The 14,633-nt window shown below is 42.4% G+C and overlaps 2 protein-coding genes across 6 annotated transcripts in view; one reads left to right on the top strand and one right to left on the bottom strand.

Annotated features, from left to right (window-relative positions):
- LOC134206283 (inositol polyphosphate-5-phosphatase A-like) overlaps window positions 1-9,303 on the bottom strand; it is a 134,304-nt gene extending 125,001 nt beyond the window's left edge. For 2 of the 5 annotated variants that reach the window (XM_062681980.1, XM_062681976.1), the window contains exon 1: window positions 8,257-9,064. In XM_062681980.1, coding sequence (XP_062537964.1) covers window positions 8,257-8,322 — 66 coding nt within the window. In that variant the 5' untranslated portion in view covers window positions 8,323-9,064. The other 3 variants (XM_062681979.1, XM_062681977.1, XM_062681978.1) reach the window with 3 other exon arrangements.
- A 3,661-nt stretch (window positions 9,304-12,964) lies between these two features.
- Window positions 12,965-13,783, top strand: LOC134212333 (baculoviral IAP repeat-containing protein 5-like). The gene is made up of 3 exons (XM_062690093.1): window positions 12,965-13,206; window positions 13,273-13,455; window positions 13,537-13,783. Exons 1-3 carry the CDS (start codon window positions 13,099-13,101, stop codon window positions 13,672-13,674), a joined length of 429 nt encoding a protein of 142 aa, XP_062546077.1. The 5' UTR covers window positions 12,965-13,098; the 3' UTR covers window positions 13,675-13,783.
- Window positions 13,784-14,633: the final 850 nt, after the last annotated feature.

Raw genomic sequence — 14,633 nt, 5'->3', positions numbered from 1 at the left:
GTAGTTACGTATTGGGTTTATTATGTTGTCGTTTTTCATAGCAACGAAGTTTTTGGATCTAATACCCATTTCAATTTTCCTTCCGTTCCTCGATCTTCTCATCCTGATGGTTCTTCATATCGAGATATAGAGACGCGACCGTAGATGAAAAAACCTCTTCATGCACCTAGTAACTGATACTGATTCCTCGCATTTAGCCAAAACAATACCCTTGTATGGTTTGATATTTTTCCTTATTTTTCTTATAACTTTTGATCGCTATAAAATTTAATTGTGATCAACGAGGCGTAGCCCCTGTTGAAAGCAATTTGTTACGAGAAATGGTTATCAAATTTGTAAAAGACCTTTCGCGTTATTCTGCGACGAATTAATATATACCGCCTCTTAACTTAGATGATAATGGAACAGATTTGCTTAAACTTTGAACACTTCTCGCGATCGTGGCATTTGTCCCTAGTTGAACAAACCCCGGTTTGTACACGGTACTCAGTCATGTTATACCGTCTTTGAATATGGCCACTATTGTTAAACGAAGTAGTGATGGTCAGGAAATCTTTTTCTTGATGCGCATGCGAAACAAGTGACGAAAGAGACTAATGATAAAAGTTGTGTTTTTGGAGATAATAAAACAACGATCTGAAAATGTTGCCTACAACAAAAAAAGAAGACATTTTTGTGGCTAACTATTTATCCCGTTATTTTGCATTATCTCTACAGAAAGTTTCGGTTTTATGCTACCGTAGGGGAAAAGACGGCTTTGGCAGGTTTTGTTCTATTATTGGCAGGGCGGTTTTTGTCGATCACTTATGAAATTTGGCAATATCCTTTGATATGCAAAAGAATGTTTAGGCCAAATTTGAGCCTAGTCAGTCATAAAAAAAACCCCTCTCAATAATAGAACAAAACCTGCCAAAGCCGTCATTCCCCCTAGTTTCTGCTTTTATGGAAATATTCGATAATATAAATTTGATTACAAAAATATCATCGTATTCTCGGAAAAATAGGCGCATGCAAGGCAATTGATTCAATAAAGGTTTGTTTGAAGTGCGTTTTTCAGTAACAAACTCTGTTGATGACAAAAGGTATATTGTTATAGTTGCTCGAATATTGATTACCGGTGATGGCTAATTACGCATCGTAGGTCTATCTTTGTAGAAAACCTTGGGTTTGTAGGTAGAATGACGCAGCACACGCGATCAGCACGGTGGAGGATTGATGAGCGCGAGGCCTTCAGCCTGCTCAAATAAGACGGAGGTGGATCGTCACAACCGCAAGTCGGTTCAATATGCAGTGATTCACGGGTGAAGTCGCGATCGCATCAAAGCGGAGTTTGAAGCTTCTGGGGTCGTAAAGATGACTTCAGAGGCTTCGACTGCTGTGCAGCTTTATCGAGGATGATGTCCAACATTTAAGGTGTGTGCCAGTAGACGAGTACTGGCAGGCGTTGCTGTATCTGATACCCAATATATCAGGCTGGGAGCCAGGAGGAAGTTCACTTCCATCTGACACAAGTCCTGTCAGACCACGGCTGCTTCCGTACCATACAGGTTGGTTTAGGTCATTTGCCGAATGCCATTTAGCTGAAAGGGTCATTTGGCCGAACGCCATATTGAATAGTTGAAATACGTTTCCGAAGTGAGTAGGGGAAGCAAGAAGGAAAGAAGAAGGAAGAAGGAAAAGGAGAAGGAAGAAGGAGAAAAGAAGGAAGAAAGGAAGGGGAAGAAGGAAAGAGAAGAAGAATAAGGAAGATGGAAAAGGCAGAAGGAAGAAGGTGAAGGAAGACGAAGAAAGAAGAAGGAAGCTAAGGAGAAGGAAAAAAGGAAGGGAAGAAAAGAAGGAAGAAGAAAGAAGAAGGGAAGATGGAGGAAGAAAGAAGGAAGAAGGACGAAGAAAGAAGAAAAGAAAAAAGAAGAACGAGGAAGAAGGAAGAAGAAGAAGGAAGAGGAAGAAGGAAGAAGAAGAAGAAAGAAGGAGGAAGGAAGAGGGAAAAAAGGAAGAATAAATAATGAAGAAGGAAGAAGGAAGAGGAGAAGATGAAGAAGGAAGAGGAAGAAGGAAGAAGAAGAAGAAAGAAGGAAGAAAGAAGGAAGAAAGAAGAAGAAGAAGAAAGAGAAGAAGGAGGAAGAAGAAGAAAGAAAAGAACGAAGAAAAAGAAAGAAGGAATAAGGATGAAGGAAGAAGAAAGAAGAAGCAAGAGGGAAGAAGGACCACTCGTAAATTTAGGGCAATTCTAACTATTGCCAACACTGCTCGGTCAAACGAATTGGTCAAATGGCCTAACACGTTCGTTCTCTGACGACGAAAGAAGAGCTTATGCTAGAGTTTGCTGTCGGACACAACCTCGGATACTCTTATTAGAGGATGTGGTGGAGTATGGAACGAGTCGATGCAACCACTCAGGTTGCCTGCATTCAGATGGCAGAGCAGGCGAGGCATGGCAGAAGAGTGAGCGCATACTACTCCGGATCAGGAATCCATAAACACAAAAATTATAACTCAATTTATCAATGGTTGTTTTTAAAACAACTTGTGCGTTATAATTAGAAAAATTCCGATAAAAGTGTGTCTTCTGAAATAAATAACTCCCCTTGTTATAATTTCTGAAAGGTAGTCTTCTGCTTGATCGGGTAGGGTGTTAGTATGGACTGCTGAGGAATGAGGGTCGTAGCGTAGAACTGTTGGTACCTATCGCTTCTATCGACACTTGAGGCATGGCAGAGGAGAGAGAGTGAGCATCCAAGTCAGCCTCATGCGTGGCATGTGTTAGAGGTGAGAACCTAAGTGTACGTCCCATTACGGTTTTTTTCTTCCTAAGCAATGGATTGGGAATCTGCTCAATAGACATCCTGGGTTGTCCAGGGAAGTGCACGGGGTTAGGGGCCACCTTCAACAGCAAACGGGGGAGGGCAGGACTACATCCCCGACCCGCTAAACCGTTTCGCATTGCCCCTAAGCCCATCGTCCCTCTCGCTCGGTACAACCAGAAAGTAATGCTTCTAAGGGGGGTCACTGCACAACGCACCCTCGAGGTTAGCTGCGTGTCCTTACTGCATCGAACATCGGGACTCGCTTTTTAGAAGAGCACTGCATGGTATCGTGCCAGCGCATTGCCGGCTTTCCAGGTGGCCCACCATTACGCCCTATGTCTCCTCGTAATAAGGTGGGAAGCGGTCGACTGCACCTAAGCTTCCCTCTGCACGACTGGTATCAAGAATGATGATGCCGCGTGCATCCCAAACAGAGGTGGAATTTGCCGATGCGGTGCTCTACGCCTGCCCCAGCCTTTGACGAGGGCCCCTTTTTCGTCCTCGGGCTCGAAACCCGCCTGGTGTTGGACTGACGCCGCGAAAGCGACGATACCATGTTGTTCTTAGCGCGGCCACTTGTTCGATAAAAGGATCGAGTTCGACCACAGAGCATGACCACCGGTATGACCCATGAAGCCGACTCCGAACCCTTGGACCACCTATTATTTGCGCCTAAACTAGCCATCCTTGAGTCCACGCGCCACCTTCTGTGTAACTCCGAGACGATTTGGGCGATAGCCGATAGAATGGCGTTCCAGCCAACTTCATCTTTACACATCCTCCGAACTAGGTTGTCCGGGGTAGTGTCCAGAGTCCAGACCACATGTGGAAAGCATGTGGTAACGCATTGCGCGAAAACGTGAGCACACGAACAACACGTGTTCCGCCGTTTCCTCTAAACCTGCGCACACCAAACACTCGGGCGATGCCGAGCAAGCTATGATTTGCAGCACGCTTAAACGCCGGGCACATCGAACCCCCCATGGGGTGCATGCTGTTCACAGCTTTGCTGGAACAAATCAAACAATTGGGAGGGTTCGTGCAGCATTGTGCCTTATGTCCCTCCAATCCGTAGCGTAGGCAGAGATTGCTTCTGTCAGGGTCTTTGCAGTCCCATTGCTTGTGCCCCGGTTCCAGGCACTTGAAGCAAACTTCGGGTTGCTCGTATATGCCCACAGAGCATACCGACCATCCCACCTTGACGCTCCCTAACTTGGACTACCTTTGGAGGCGTCCGCTGCAGATAGCCGAACCAATGCTACCTGCGTCCCTGCCGGACCTTTCGCCCGTAGCCGAACGGCGGCGGTGGGGCGTCTCCACTTCACACTGTCGCCGCAGTGCCGTGACGAGCTCTTTCGACTTCGGTGATCTCGTCCAGGTCTTTAACCCTTCAGATTCACCTCCGTCGTAAGTGCCTCTAACCTTGACCGTCTCGCCTAGAACTTCCTCTTCTGCCAACTTCTTTGTAGGCGGCGCCCTTTTTGCGGGACGCCCCGCTTCAGCTCGAGGATCATCTCGTCCATCCGGGTACGTCTTATTCGACGTACGTCTATGCGCCGCGAGTTCACCGAGCTTGACGTCACTCCTCATCGCCTTTCCTTCAAGACGTCCGAGTACTTAGCCTCGTCCGTTTTGGATGACTAGGGCATCGCCCCTAGACTTCTTTGCTACCCCTCATCTGCCTGGGCCTTCTTTTCCGGCCCTCCTTGACGTCTTCGGTTTTCTGGTCTTGACAAGGGTCCCAGGCGTCATACCCCTCTATTTCCTGGTCTGGTGCAGCGGCTGAGAGTTCTCAGCTGCCGTAACCCCCTTACCACCGTCTTTCCTGGGTGGACGAACCTTTCCAGGTACTTCCTCTCCCCGGTTTTGGGAGGTACCTGGCCGGGGTTCAGCTTCCCAGCCCCACTACTCCTTGTTCCGGGGTAGTAACTCCTCCGCGTTTGGAGCGGCCCCAGGGAGCTCAGGTATCCCCTGGAGACTGTCTCCCTGTTTTTGTGTCTGCTCCGTTGGAGCAGTCACCCCTGACGCAAAGCCCAAGTGAATACTTCCAGCCTCAGCCTAGGTAGACTTTTGGCACCACCGTCTTCGCTGAATGCCTCGGTCGAATCAGATCTTGGCTCTGAGTCCACGAATCCTTGGACCTCAGTCTGGGTAACCTCGACTCCACGGTGGATTTCACGGGTTTAGACTTGGCCGTCCTGACCGCCCTCTGCAGCTTGGCGTCCAACATCGACTTTCGAAGGTTCAGCAAGCTCCTCTTTGAGGTCCCACTGATATTATGCTTCGATAACGCAAAGTCGATTATGGCGTCCCAGCTGTTCCGTCGCCACCTCGAAGGCCGAAAGCCGATCGCGTTTGCGGTTCATCGCCTACAAGCCATGCGCGGGCCGTCAATAACGCTCTACCGGCGTTTTTTCAGCCGAGATGAAGGTTAAGGACCCACGCCTGGCGCGCTGCTGCGCACTGAGCTGCCGACTATTGCCGCTAAGCCTCCTAGGCGGAAAGAGACCTGAACAACCTCCACCTCTTGCGAAGGGGTTGTCGCCTAGCACTACTACGACTAATTGAAGAATTGACTTGGCTTTTCGATTTTTGTTCCACGAGTTGCTCGGGAAAAGAGGTCCACCACGCCAGAGCCCAGCATGACGCGGTAAGGGACAATTACTGTGGAGGGTGCCCAGGGTACCCCGCTACAGGCTCCGTTAAAGGCCTGGCTTAATTTTTCACCCCCCTGGCCATGCATCCCCTCGGCACGAGTCGCTTGACGCCTTGGTATTAGGGGTTAGGGACGATGGTCCCGGTCTAACTCGCAGTGGCCATGGGGAGGGGTCGTCAAGCCCTTGGACAAAGCCCCTGCTGCCCCCTGCTGTGTATGTATGTGTGAATATATGTATGTGTGTATATGAGTGTATACTGTGTATGTGTGTTTATATGTGTTGTGAATATGTGTGTGTGCTATTGTGTGGGTGCATGCGTGTTTAAATAAATTTACAATTTATCAAAACCTTACCTCTCCTCACTAATTCTGACGCTCCCCATACACAATTTTGATATGCTTTTAAAAAAAGTGTGACACAAGGGCCTGTTCAAATATTACGTAACGCGAAAAATGTTGTTTTTAAGAACCCCCCACCCCCTCGTAACAATCCGTAACAATTTTCAGAACCACCCCCACCCCTATGCGTAACACGTAACAAAAGCGATTTTTTGAAATAGATCTTAATTTTAGTAGAATTTGAAGAACGGTGCAATAAATTATTATCTTCTGTATATTTCATGCTTTTTCAAAGATAATGAATATTTTTAGAATTTTTAAAAATATTTTTCCCTTTGGAAATAATTTGTTACGCGTAACAATATTTCGAAGGACCCCCACCCCCTATATTTTGCGTAACAAAGCGTAACAAAAATCAAACAACCCCCCACCCCCTATTGCGTTACGTAATATTTGAACAGACCCCAAATGGCTAATCATTGCATTACATAATTAAGGGATTTTCATTCTTCTTTTATATCATACTTCCTTTTGAACGATCGCGATTGCCTTAAATAAAAACTTTTGGCGACAATATTTAGCAAACAAACATTATTGTATTGATTCAAAAGAATGTAAACGTTTATCTCCAGAGCTACCTACACATCGATGGATCAAAGCTTATTTTGTTGGATTATACCGTGGATTTCACAAGAAATGTTTGCTTTAGCAGGAACTTCATTTTTGATTACAAAATCAGTTACGCCCAAATCATAAAGTAGTCCTGAAATACGACAAAGTAAAACGAAAACCTATGTTGTGCTTAATTAGTGAATTGTGAATGTCGAAAAAATAAAAAAAAGACAGGGTTTTGCTCCATATTGCAGCAGGTAATGGAGGTACGTCAACTTATGCGATCAAATGACCATTTTTCCAAAAACAATTATTACCATAACTCGAATGTTTCCGAACAAAATATGAATATTTTTTCATGGAGCATATGTACATATAACCGTATGAAGAATCCATATCCGCAAAAAAGTGTGTTTTGGTCATTTTGGCTTATACGTCAACTATGTGATCATGGGCAGAGTAGTAGCTAGTAAAAGTGTTGAGTGAAATCCTATCGGCTGAATGGACCTGCTGAGATGTTCAACATTGCATGGATACATCGTTCAGGACTTGGTTGATCGGGTAGATCGTATGTTCTGAACTCCAGGCCTTTTTGGAGAACAATCGAAAAGTTTAGTTACTCGAAAAAAAATATGAACCAATAGTACCCAGCTACTACTATAACATTTATCTACAATTATTCAAAACTGTCACTTAGTGAAGATATGAAAAAAGTAACCAGATAAGAGAAATCGGACGCAACTATATTTTAGGTTATGTATAAGTTATTTAGATAAATCAAATCAATTTAGATAAGCACCATTCATAAATGTCAAGCAAGTATACATTTTATAACAATTTTGGCCAGCGAATAACGCCAACGCGACGACGACGTCAAAAAGTGACACAACCGTCGATTGCTCGCATATTAGCAAACAAAGAGGAAAAAATCCACCGAAATTTGAGTCATGCGCGAAATAAGTTGCAAAAAAAGTATGAAAAAGAAAAAAAATCTCAATTGAATAAAGTTTTTTCGTAAGCAGTGGCAGCACGACGACGACGGCACGGCATTCGAGCCGATAACATTGACGCGACACCGCGTAGTTCGTTGCCAAAGTCGCACGCGGGTGGAATACGATAAAGCAAATTGGGTTTGTTTATTCGCGAAGCAATGCTCACATTAGGCATTTACGTAAATATGGGTGGTGGACGGCACAGCGACGAGCCAAACTACTCAGCCTAGCTGGAACTGATCGATAAGCTTATGCATTCTTTTGTGTACAAATGCATACAAATAATATTTATTGAGAAAATTTCACATTTAAGTGCGACTCGCATTCAAAAAAAAAAAACTAAATCCTGGATAAATTTTCTCACAGAATTAAATAAGGAAAACTTATATCATGAAATCCAATCAACCAATTGAAGATCAAACATATCCATGAATATAATTCAAATGTAAGAGAACCTTATCACCGGTTCCAGCAACATTGTCGGTTTGATATCGACCGAGCTGCTCTTCATCACAAACAGGAAGGATGACCTACTTCCGTTGGCGACCGACGACCATTATCCACATCATATCGTCTCTATCCCTATATTGCTATCATGCAAGCGACCAAACAAGTATAAAAAATCATCAGTCCTTTCTTGCTACCATGCATCACTCGGCTAGGTTTATAATCGGGAACACAGGGTCAGATTGATGTATTCCAGCTGTGGTATGGCTCTGCTATCTCTTCTTTTTCAGTGCTTTTCTCCCTCCATCGTTGCCTAAGCAAAGAAATGCTAAGCCACGAGCGCGAATGTATAGCACCACTTCTACCTATATGTATACAGTTTATAATCTGCTCTTGAACTTACGTCCTCGAATACGCTCCCGACGTTAGCCGTGACGAGAAGAAACGGCAGCGAGCCCGGATTTTCCATCTTTCGCTGTGATGCTGCTGCCAAGTGCCAAGACGGCGACGATTACGACAACGGCTGAAGCACTTTTTCACACTTCACTCCACACACGATCAATGTCCAACGACCTGACCTGCCCTCCTCGTCGATGGCGGAGGTGAGGAGCACCGTCCTACAATTTCCTCCCCTTGATACACCTGCTACCAAACAGTGATAATGCTCGTTCTACCCCTTTCTCGAAGCGCAGCGAGGATTCAGTAAAGCACTCTGAGACAAATTTGGCAATCCATGGCACTTATCTAGAAGCCTCACGTCCCAACTTCACACTGCCACCTTAAGTAGCGAGGAAACTAAAAGGCGTAAATTAAATTGAAATGATTATTGTTTACACTCTCTTCCACTACAATCTTCTGCTCTTTCTGCGAGACTCGAAACGCACTTTGTTTCATTCAAGAAGCGCTAGAAGCAAAACAACTTCAACCTCAACACCAACAGATCGGTGGCGGAGGACGCTTTCACTTTCATTTTTTTTCTCTGCACTTGACTCTTTTTTCTCCTCTGCCCAAGTACCTATAATGCCTATAATAGGTACAATAAACTAGATTTTCGCACTACCGCTCCACTGGATCCCGGACGTTCCGGATCGCAGCAAATTAATTTCTACGTCTGCAATCCCGATCTTGCTCCAATATGGAAATTTATCAAATTGTGAGAAGCCACAATGATGCTAGATAGGGATTTTGATTCACACCAGCTCTTATTGAAAAACCACTACCAGCCGAATAAATTTTCTAATTCACCGAGTCAGAAGAACCACCAACTTTAACCGAACGGGAAAAGCTGAAGCAGAAACAGCCAAAGGGCAAACTCACGGACCCGGATACGAATGATTTCACTGATCCTCTACGGATGCAATCGAAACGGGACACGAACGGCAACTGAACTCTGATGGAACCGAAGGAACTGATGGATGGTTGAAAAAATTTGACATCGTTTTTTGATGCGGAACGCGCAAGAGAACAGGGAAGAACGGCTGTCAAAATAACGAATCAACAGAATCAAAACAAAACGTGCGCGGAACAGAAAATTTAATGTGAATGAAACTGTGAACAAATATAGCGCAACAATTGGAGAGATCCAAAAGAGGTTTTGAAATAAAAAAAAAAATCAAAAGTTTCTGATATATAGTAAAGTTAGGCAAAGAGGATCTACTTACACCAGGGAGATTAAGCTTAATGTGCTATCATCCATACAAATAAATCAAGTCTACAAATAAGTCAAGTTGGGTTGATAAAATAGAAAATGTGACAAAATCGTAAAAAAATATTTTCATTCTTTTAATTTGTTTCACAAAGAGTGTATGTAATTAAAGGTAGCCTCACACTTCGGGATTTTGGTCAGCGGATTTTTCCAAAAGATATTTTAGTTACTAGATAAAGATTGTCGCTGTCGTCGCTGTCCGGAACATCTTTTGCTGGCGAGGATAGGGGAGCTAAATGTCAAAGAAGGAAAATCCATACGATTTGACAGGTATGTACCACACATGTTTCGGACAGCAGAACAAAGGGAACCGAAGCGACAATCTTTATCTAGTAACTAAAATATCTTTTATTTTTCCCCATGTATTTTTGCATATGCGATGTTTTCGGGATTTGAACACGGAAAATCGAAATCCCGGCCCCATTTAAAATGCACGGGGACCAAAATCCGGCGGAAAATTTTCCCGAGGTGTAAGGTAGCCTTAAGGCTAGTACGCTGCTGAAAAGTATACTGTGCAAATAGATAGGACACGGAATGAATCCGCTACTGAAATTCCGTGAGCAGTACGGAGCTGAAAAGTACAACGTAACGATCGTAAAGGCTCCGTCAGACGTTGCAAGCAAATCACTCGTGCAAGCGAATGATTTCTGAGAGCACTCGCAATTGCAGTGCAACACTGCCACCTGAAAATGTTTTCACTTTTGCGAACGAAAAATTTGCTAGTGCTGCACTAGCAAGCGCAATTTCATTTCTGCGAGTTGAAAAATTTTAACGCTTAGCAGTCACACATTGCAAGCGAGCGTTTGCTTACGAGTTATCATTTGTTTGCATGCAATCACTTTCAGTGTAGTCAGACAGGCAAATTTTTGACAGTTGTCACTTTCTGCGAGCAAAATGCTCGTTGCGAGTGATTTGCTTGCAACGTCTGAGGGCACCTTAACGCCTGCTGTTTAAAGTAAATGGAGCTGTTACACTCAACTAAACTATCTTAGGACTATCATAAGACTCATCTTATGCAGCATGAATAAATATTCGAATTTCATTTTTATTGAGCCTCTTATGATAATTATTGACCTGTTATGGAATTCATTTTTGTATCTTATGAAGTTCATAGGAATTATCATTAGAAAAAATAAACATAAGATTTATCTTATGATTTTCATCGCAACTCTTGATGTGAAAAAGTCATAAGATAAATCTTATGAAATGGTGAGTTGATATGGCGGAATGTGTAAAGTGGACGCAGTTTTCATCACAGACGCAACCATCAACTGGGAAGGATAAAAAATGTGAGTAATTGTTCCTCTTATTAAATAGTTAGTTGTTGAATAAAGTTTATATTTACAGAGCCTTGTTAAGGCAAGACACCATATACGATATACGATTGAACACATCTCGAGTCTACCAACTAGCCATCTAGATGAAACATCATTCGGATGAATCCGATTTTACTGACATGAATGCAGAGTGTCGCAGTTACTACGGTATTACTGATGTGAATGCAGAGTGAGAAGTAAATAGTTTAAGTGGTAAATAAAATATTATGTTACAATGATTTGGGGCAATGTTTTGTATTTTCTTCTCTTGATTTTGTGGAAGAAAATAATATTAATATATATAAGAAACGGGTTGAGAATGTTATGATCTTTATATGCAATAAGTTTTGACGTTCATAAGATTCCATTATGAATTTATTTATAGGCTCTAAAAAAACTTAATATTTTCATAAGACAAACTTATGAAAATCATTCTCGTTCATAAAACACACAGTTCATAAGACGATCGTATGAAGTTTATAACTAAATCTTATAGCAAAAAAACATAAGAAATTCGTATGACTGTACTTGAGTGTACTTTTCCTTACGGAAAAATATTCCGTACGGAAAAGTGACATTTCTCCCATACTGTATTGACTGTCAAATTTATCGTGGTAATTTGATCAAATTTTCCGTAAACCCATTGCGTAAGAGCAGCATTAACAATACACTGCCAAAAATATCTATATAAGATATATATGTCGCCGTTATAATTTTTTGCAATAGCTCCACCCTAATATAATCGATAAAGAATTACACATAAATTAAATTATTGCTTATTCGAGACTACACATAAAGTTTATTTAGATGTATATTTTAAATATTAGTACTTCGCGTGGAGAATGGTTATGTGTGCGCTGATATACATCATAAGATAAATCCACAGACAAACAGACATAACACATTGAACATTCACTCATCAAATTCATCGTCGTACACACACTAACGACATCTGTTGTTTTTACTATGTTGGGCAAATCACGAACCAGATGGCGGTAATGAGCGAACGTCAAACTCGAGCAAACCCGATGCGCGCGCCACGAGTGATCGATTGGCCAACTAATAATTATTTAAATTAGCCAGTAAATCAGTGAACGATGAGATTTTCACAAGTGATATGTCTGTTTGTCTGTGATAAATCTATGGATTTTTGCCAATAAATATGTGTAGATTTTTAGTAGTGTAGTATATAGTATATTAACTAGGGTAACTGTCCTATTTTGGACCCCTAGAGGAAGTGCATCCCAGTATATGCTTATATCTACTGAAATACAGGTTCGATATGGGCGGAAATGACACCATTTCAAAGATGAAAGTCTTATTTATGAAATAGAAATTCGAAATGAGCTTCAGTTATTGATAAATCAGTGAAATTTGTCATTTCTGAAATGAAAATATTCTTTCTATTCCAATTTAGTCATTATCAAGCCGCCATTATCAAGCGCAAAATACTGGATTGCACCCTCATTCCCGAATTTATAGAAAAGTCTAGAGGCCTTAATAAGAGAAACGCGGATAGAAAATATGATTCTGCCAACACTGCAGTCAATCTTCTTCATCAAAGATCAACACATGAAAAGAAAGAAATGGTTTATGTAGATAAAATCTCACAATCCGCTATTTAATGTGTCCACATCACATAACAATAGAATCCAATAAAAAAAGCAATTTTTTTTCATCATCTATAAATTACTTTCATGTTTTATTGCAAACTAATGTTAAATTCATTAAAATTTGTTTATTACAAAATGGTATGAAATCGAATTTAGCCGTTTTCAGTATTTGAGCCAACATATTGGCTGCTTGACAGGTCTCCTGCTCGATTGGCTGCTGTTTTTTGACGGTTCGATTGGCGGCACATACCTATCCGCGTTTCTCTTATTCAGGCCTCTAGAAAAGTCTTCAGATGACTTCACAATAAAATATAAAATTTCTGCACAGAGAAAAAATCTGGCATCACTGGAGTGGTGATGTGAAGCTAATCGTAACGCATGTAACGTCGAAATAGTTATATAACGTTATAACGCTCTCACCACATGTCATCCATTTATTTTTCACTGGTGGTAGAAACGTCACGTTTATGCGGTGCGCGTTTCAAAAACGAGTGTGAAGAAGAAGCGTTTGCAAGTTTTTCAAAACCGTTGTCGGTTGATTATTGAGTGCTTTTGGACGAATAATTTTGATTTTTATTTCGTATATTTACTTGTTTTCAAGACAAATCAAAATGGTACAAGCGGAAAACATAGAAAAGGTGTACCTGTTTGAGAAGGATCGAGTCAACAGTTTCAAAAAGTGGCCCTATTCAAGTGCCAGTCCATGCAACGTCCAGAAGGTGGGTGGCTTTCTGTTGACGGCTGATTGCAATAACAAACGTAAAAATGAATCTCACATCTTGCAGATGGCCGAAGCCGGTTTCTACTGGCAGGGTGACGACAAGGAGGACGAAGACACCTCGGTTTGCTTCGTGTGCGGAAAAGTGCTGGACGGATGGGAGGAAACGGACGACCCGTGGGAAGAACACAAAAAGCACGCTCCTCAGTGCTTGTTTGTCAAGTACGGCCGACCGGAGGCGGAGCTAACGGTAAGTTGACGGTGATGGGAAGTGGGAATATACTAAAACATTTGTTATTCGGATGATTCTTATGTTCTCGGGGAAGAGCAGTGTGAAGAAATGATTAATCTTCTGGAGGTCATACTGAAGGGACGGATTCAGAGCAGCTACACTTCGCTGAAAGATTGCCTCAAAGCCCACATTGAGAAGAAGCGCAAAGAGATGACGAAACAGTTGTCGAAGAATTGAGATGTTTTGGTTTTGAGGTTTGTGGTAGAATGCTTGATGATAAGGTAATTTAACTATAAGGACTAGTTTTGTAATGGCAGAATAAAACGTAAGCATTTTTTGAGACATATCTCATGAGCTCTTTTGGCAGATTTTAATCCGAACTTTCTTATTTGTTTTAAACCATCCGATGGGTTTTTTGGATTTTTGGCGCAGATTTCAAAGCTTTCCACCTTTACCCTAAACTAGCAGCTGGCAGGCTGCCTAATTCAAGGATATCATTCAAAACAGGGTTTGATAATAGAGGATTGTATATACGCTGGGGTTTGTTTTACACGAATTTCGTGAAACGAGCTTTGGAGATAGTTTTGTGTTCAATATTTCTCGTCTTGTCCGGATCCTTCCAATTTTTTGTAACCCTGGAATTTAATTTAGAACGAAGAGCTATCATTTAGAAGGCATTGTTACTGTTAGAATGTTTCATATGAGCCATCATTGGGGGCAGCAGGGACCTTGTCCAAGGGCTTGATGACCCCTCCCCATGGCCACTGCGAGTTAGACCGGGACCATCGTCCCTAACCCCTAATCCCAAGGCGTCATGCGACCCGTGCCGAGGGGATGCATGGCCAGGGGGGTGAAATAATAAGCTAGGCCTTTAACGGAGCCTGTGGGGTACCTGGGCACCCTCCACAGTAATTGTCCCTTACCGCGTCATGCTGGGCTCTGGCGTGGTGGACCTCTTTTCCCGAGCAACTCCTGGGACCAAAATGGAAAACCAAGTCAATTCTTCAATTAGTGGTAGTACACCCTGTTTTTTTTTACACGGTTTGGTTTTCGTCATTCAAGACCTTCAGCGTCAATGAAACAATGAGTTAACCCCACGAAAAAATTCACAAAAAATCAAAGAAAATTCAGGGGGTATTTGAAAAGCTGTGAAAGTTCAGGTTATCCAAGAAATTAATGATTTCCAACCGCGTAAA

The sequence above is a fragment of the Armigeres subalbatus genome, chromosome 1 (assembly GCF_024139115.2).
Source record: "Armigeres subalbatus isolate Guangzhou_Male chromosome 1, GZ_Asu_2, whole genome shotgun sequence".
NCBI lineage: Eukaryota > Metazoa > Arthropoda > Insecta > Diptera > Culicidae > Armigeres > Armigeres subalbatus.
Note: the sequence above shows the minus strand (reverse complement) of the source record. Positions and strands in the feature narration are given on the sequence as shown.

Coding starts and splice junctions, on each gene's coding strand:
- LOC134212333 (XM_062690093.1), top strand. CDS start 13,099: ATGGTACAAGCGGAAAACATAGAAAAGGTGTACCTGTTTGAGAAGGAT. Junction 13,207..13,272: donor GTCCATGCAACGTCCAGAAG/GTGGGTGGCTTT, acceptor CACATCTTGCAG/ATGGCCGAAGCCGGTTTCTA. Junction 13,456..13,536: donor GACCGGAGGCGGAGCTAACG/GTAAGTTGACGG, acceptor GGGGAAGAGCAG/TGTGAAGAAATGATTAATCT.